This window comes from Carlito syrichta, unplaced genomic scaffold, assembly GCF_000164805.1.
Source record: "Carlito syrichta isolate Samal-C Ts95f unplaced genomic scaffold, Tarsius_syrichta-2.0.1 Scaffold115766, whole genome shotgun sequence".
Classification (NCBI taxonomy): Eukaryota; Metazoa; Chordata; class Mammalia; order Primates; family Tarsiidae; genus Carlito; species Carlito syrichta.
This window is the reverse complement of record NW_007059862.1, coordinates 123,233-125,449: the sequence shown is the minus strand read 5'-3', so window position 1 is coordinate 125,449 and position 2,217 is coordinate 123,233. Positions and strand designations below refer to the sequence as shown.

Here is a 2,217-nt window from a genome sequence, read left to right as displayed (position 1 = left end):
GGGTCGCTGGGCCGGGACCCTCGCCATCAGGCCACTTCGTCCCTGGGTGTCCCCTCTCCACCTGGCCTCACAGGTCCGGGGTCCCCAGGCAGCTAATAAAGATGGTTCTGTGCTTGCGATCGCCAGTGGGATAGCGGTTCATTTGGACACAGGAAAGAGGGATACCCAATGTTGGGGGTGGACCCCAAGGCCAAATGGCTTCTGGGCTTCCTGTGGAAAGAACTCAAGAGCCAGGCACCGGAGTCGAGCAAAAGCCGGGTGATGGCTCAAGCCTGCAGCCCCAGTACCTTGGGAGGCCAGGGCAGGAGGATTGCCTGAGCCTAGGAGGTCGAGGCTGTGGTGAGCCATGATCGTGCCACCGCACTCCAGCCTGGGTGACAGCGAGACCCTGACTCTCAACATTAATAAAATAAAAAAACCAGCCGGGCTCGGTGGCTCAGCCTGTCATCCTGCGCCTTTGGGAGGCTGAGGTGAGTGGATTGCCTGAGCCCGCGGGTTCGAGACCCACCCGGGCAACTTGGCGAGACCTCATCTCTACAATAAATCAAAAATCAGCCGGGTGTGGTAGCGCACGCCTGTAGTTCCGGCTACTCGGAAGGCTGAGGCGGAAGGATCGCCGGAGCCCAGCAGGTCGAGGCTGAGGTGGCCGGGAGTGGCCACTGCACTCCAGTCTGGGCGACAGAGTGAGACTCCAACTCAGAATAATAATAATAATAATAATAAAATAAATAAAAAAACCAAGCTCAATGGTACGTCTTCGTCGGCAAGTGGGGCCACTCGCGCCTTCCTCCTGGGTCTCCTGGGCCCAGGCTCAGCGCCCAGTAGGCGCCTTGATGCCATCAGTGTCAGCTTTAGAAGGAGCGCAGGAGCCCCTCTCTAAACAGGGAGGAACCTACCTTGCGTCAGGTGCAGTGGCTCTCGGGGGAGAGTCCCAGGCTGCAGTGCTGTGTGACCCTTGCCAGGCCTAGACCTCTCTGGGCCTGTTTCCTCACCTGGGAAGTGGGGAAAGAGTAGCTCCCCCTCAGGATGGACCAGCAGGAGCATGTGAAACCAGGGAATGTGGCACACAGTAGGTGCTGAATTTGAGGGGTCCAGGGTGGAAGGGAGCTCTCTGGCAGTGACACACTGTATGGTAGAGGTGACTGGAAAGGCCGTGGGCTGGTCTTGGTCGCAGGAATGACTGGGGCATGAATGGGGCCCTGGGCCAACCCCAGGGGGAGGGCCGCGATCTGGAATGAGGTGCCCCTGGGTTCAAGCTGCCCCTACAGACTTGTGGGGTGGCCTCGGCAAGTCACTCTGCTCCCTCCAAAGGAGGGCAGGGTCGCTCCCCGCCAACCCTGCAGGGATGTCCTAGGTGGCCAGTGTGGCGGCAGGGAGCGGGTGCTTCACAGACTGTAGAGTTAGATACCCGCCTTGGCGAACGGCATCCTTGCCACGCCTCGTCCGAGGCCTCCTCTTGACAGCACTAATGGATCAGCATGGCGTGAGCGGTGCGGCCGCTTTGAGGACTCAGGGAAAAGAAGCCACTTGAGCAGCCAGGGTGGGGTTTGGCTCTGGGGGACCCTGGGATGGCGCAGGCCTCATCTCCCACCTCCTCTGTGCCCCCCAGAGACCCACAGAAAGGCGTCTTTACAGTGGAGAGGGTCGAGGCAGCAACCTCTTCTTTATACAAACAGGGCCCAGAGAGGGTGCGCCCGCCCAGGATCACACAGCCCAGGTAAGATCCTAGGGCTCCTTCCTCCGGTCCACCGGGTTCCAGGTGGAAGGTGCGTCCTCCCAGCAGATGTGACTTCGTGACTGGCGTTTATTCCCAGAGGCCGGCGTTCACAGCTGGGTGCGGGCCGCCCACTCCCTGTGTCCGGGCTCCTCCGCTTGCCCTCAGATGCGGATGTGAAAAGTGCTGCGTGTCAGGAGAGGAGTCAGCCCAGTGGGGACATGGGCCACCCTGCCTCCACCTCCCCACACCCCCACGGCCCGGCAGGCTGGACCCCACAGGTCGAGAGCACACGTCCCCCTCTGCACTAGGAGGACTATAGCCCATTCTCCAGCATGGGCTGCCTGGGGAGTTGGGGGCGAAGCCTGGGGTGGGGACACACAGAGGCCTCAGCCGGTGGAGAAGAGTCCATCCGGTTCTCACTGTCTGTGTCAGGAGGCCTGTCTTGCTTATGGGCCACAAAAAGACACCGGTCACCACCACAAAAAGACACCCGTCGGGAG

At 60.8% G+C, this 2,217-nt stretch overlaps 1 protein-coding gene across 1 annotated transcript in view; it reads left to right on the top strand.

The window, feature by feature from the left end:
• Positions 1–1,894, top strand: part of HSH2D (hematopoietic SH2 domain containing) — a 7,411-nt gene extending 5,517 nt beyond the window's left edge. The window contains exon 5 of the mRNA XM_021706683.1: positions 1,883–1,894. Coding sequence (XP_021562358.1) covers positions 1,883–1,894 — 12 coding nt within the window. The remainder of the gene's footprint in view (positions 1–1,882) is intronic.
• The last annotated feature ends 323 nt before the right edge of the window (positions 1,895–2,217 follow it).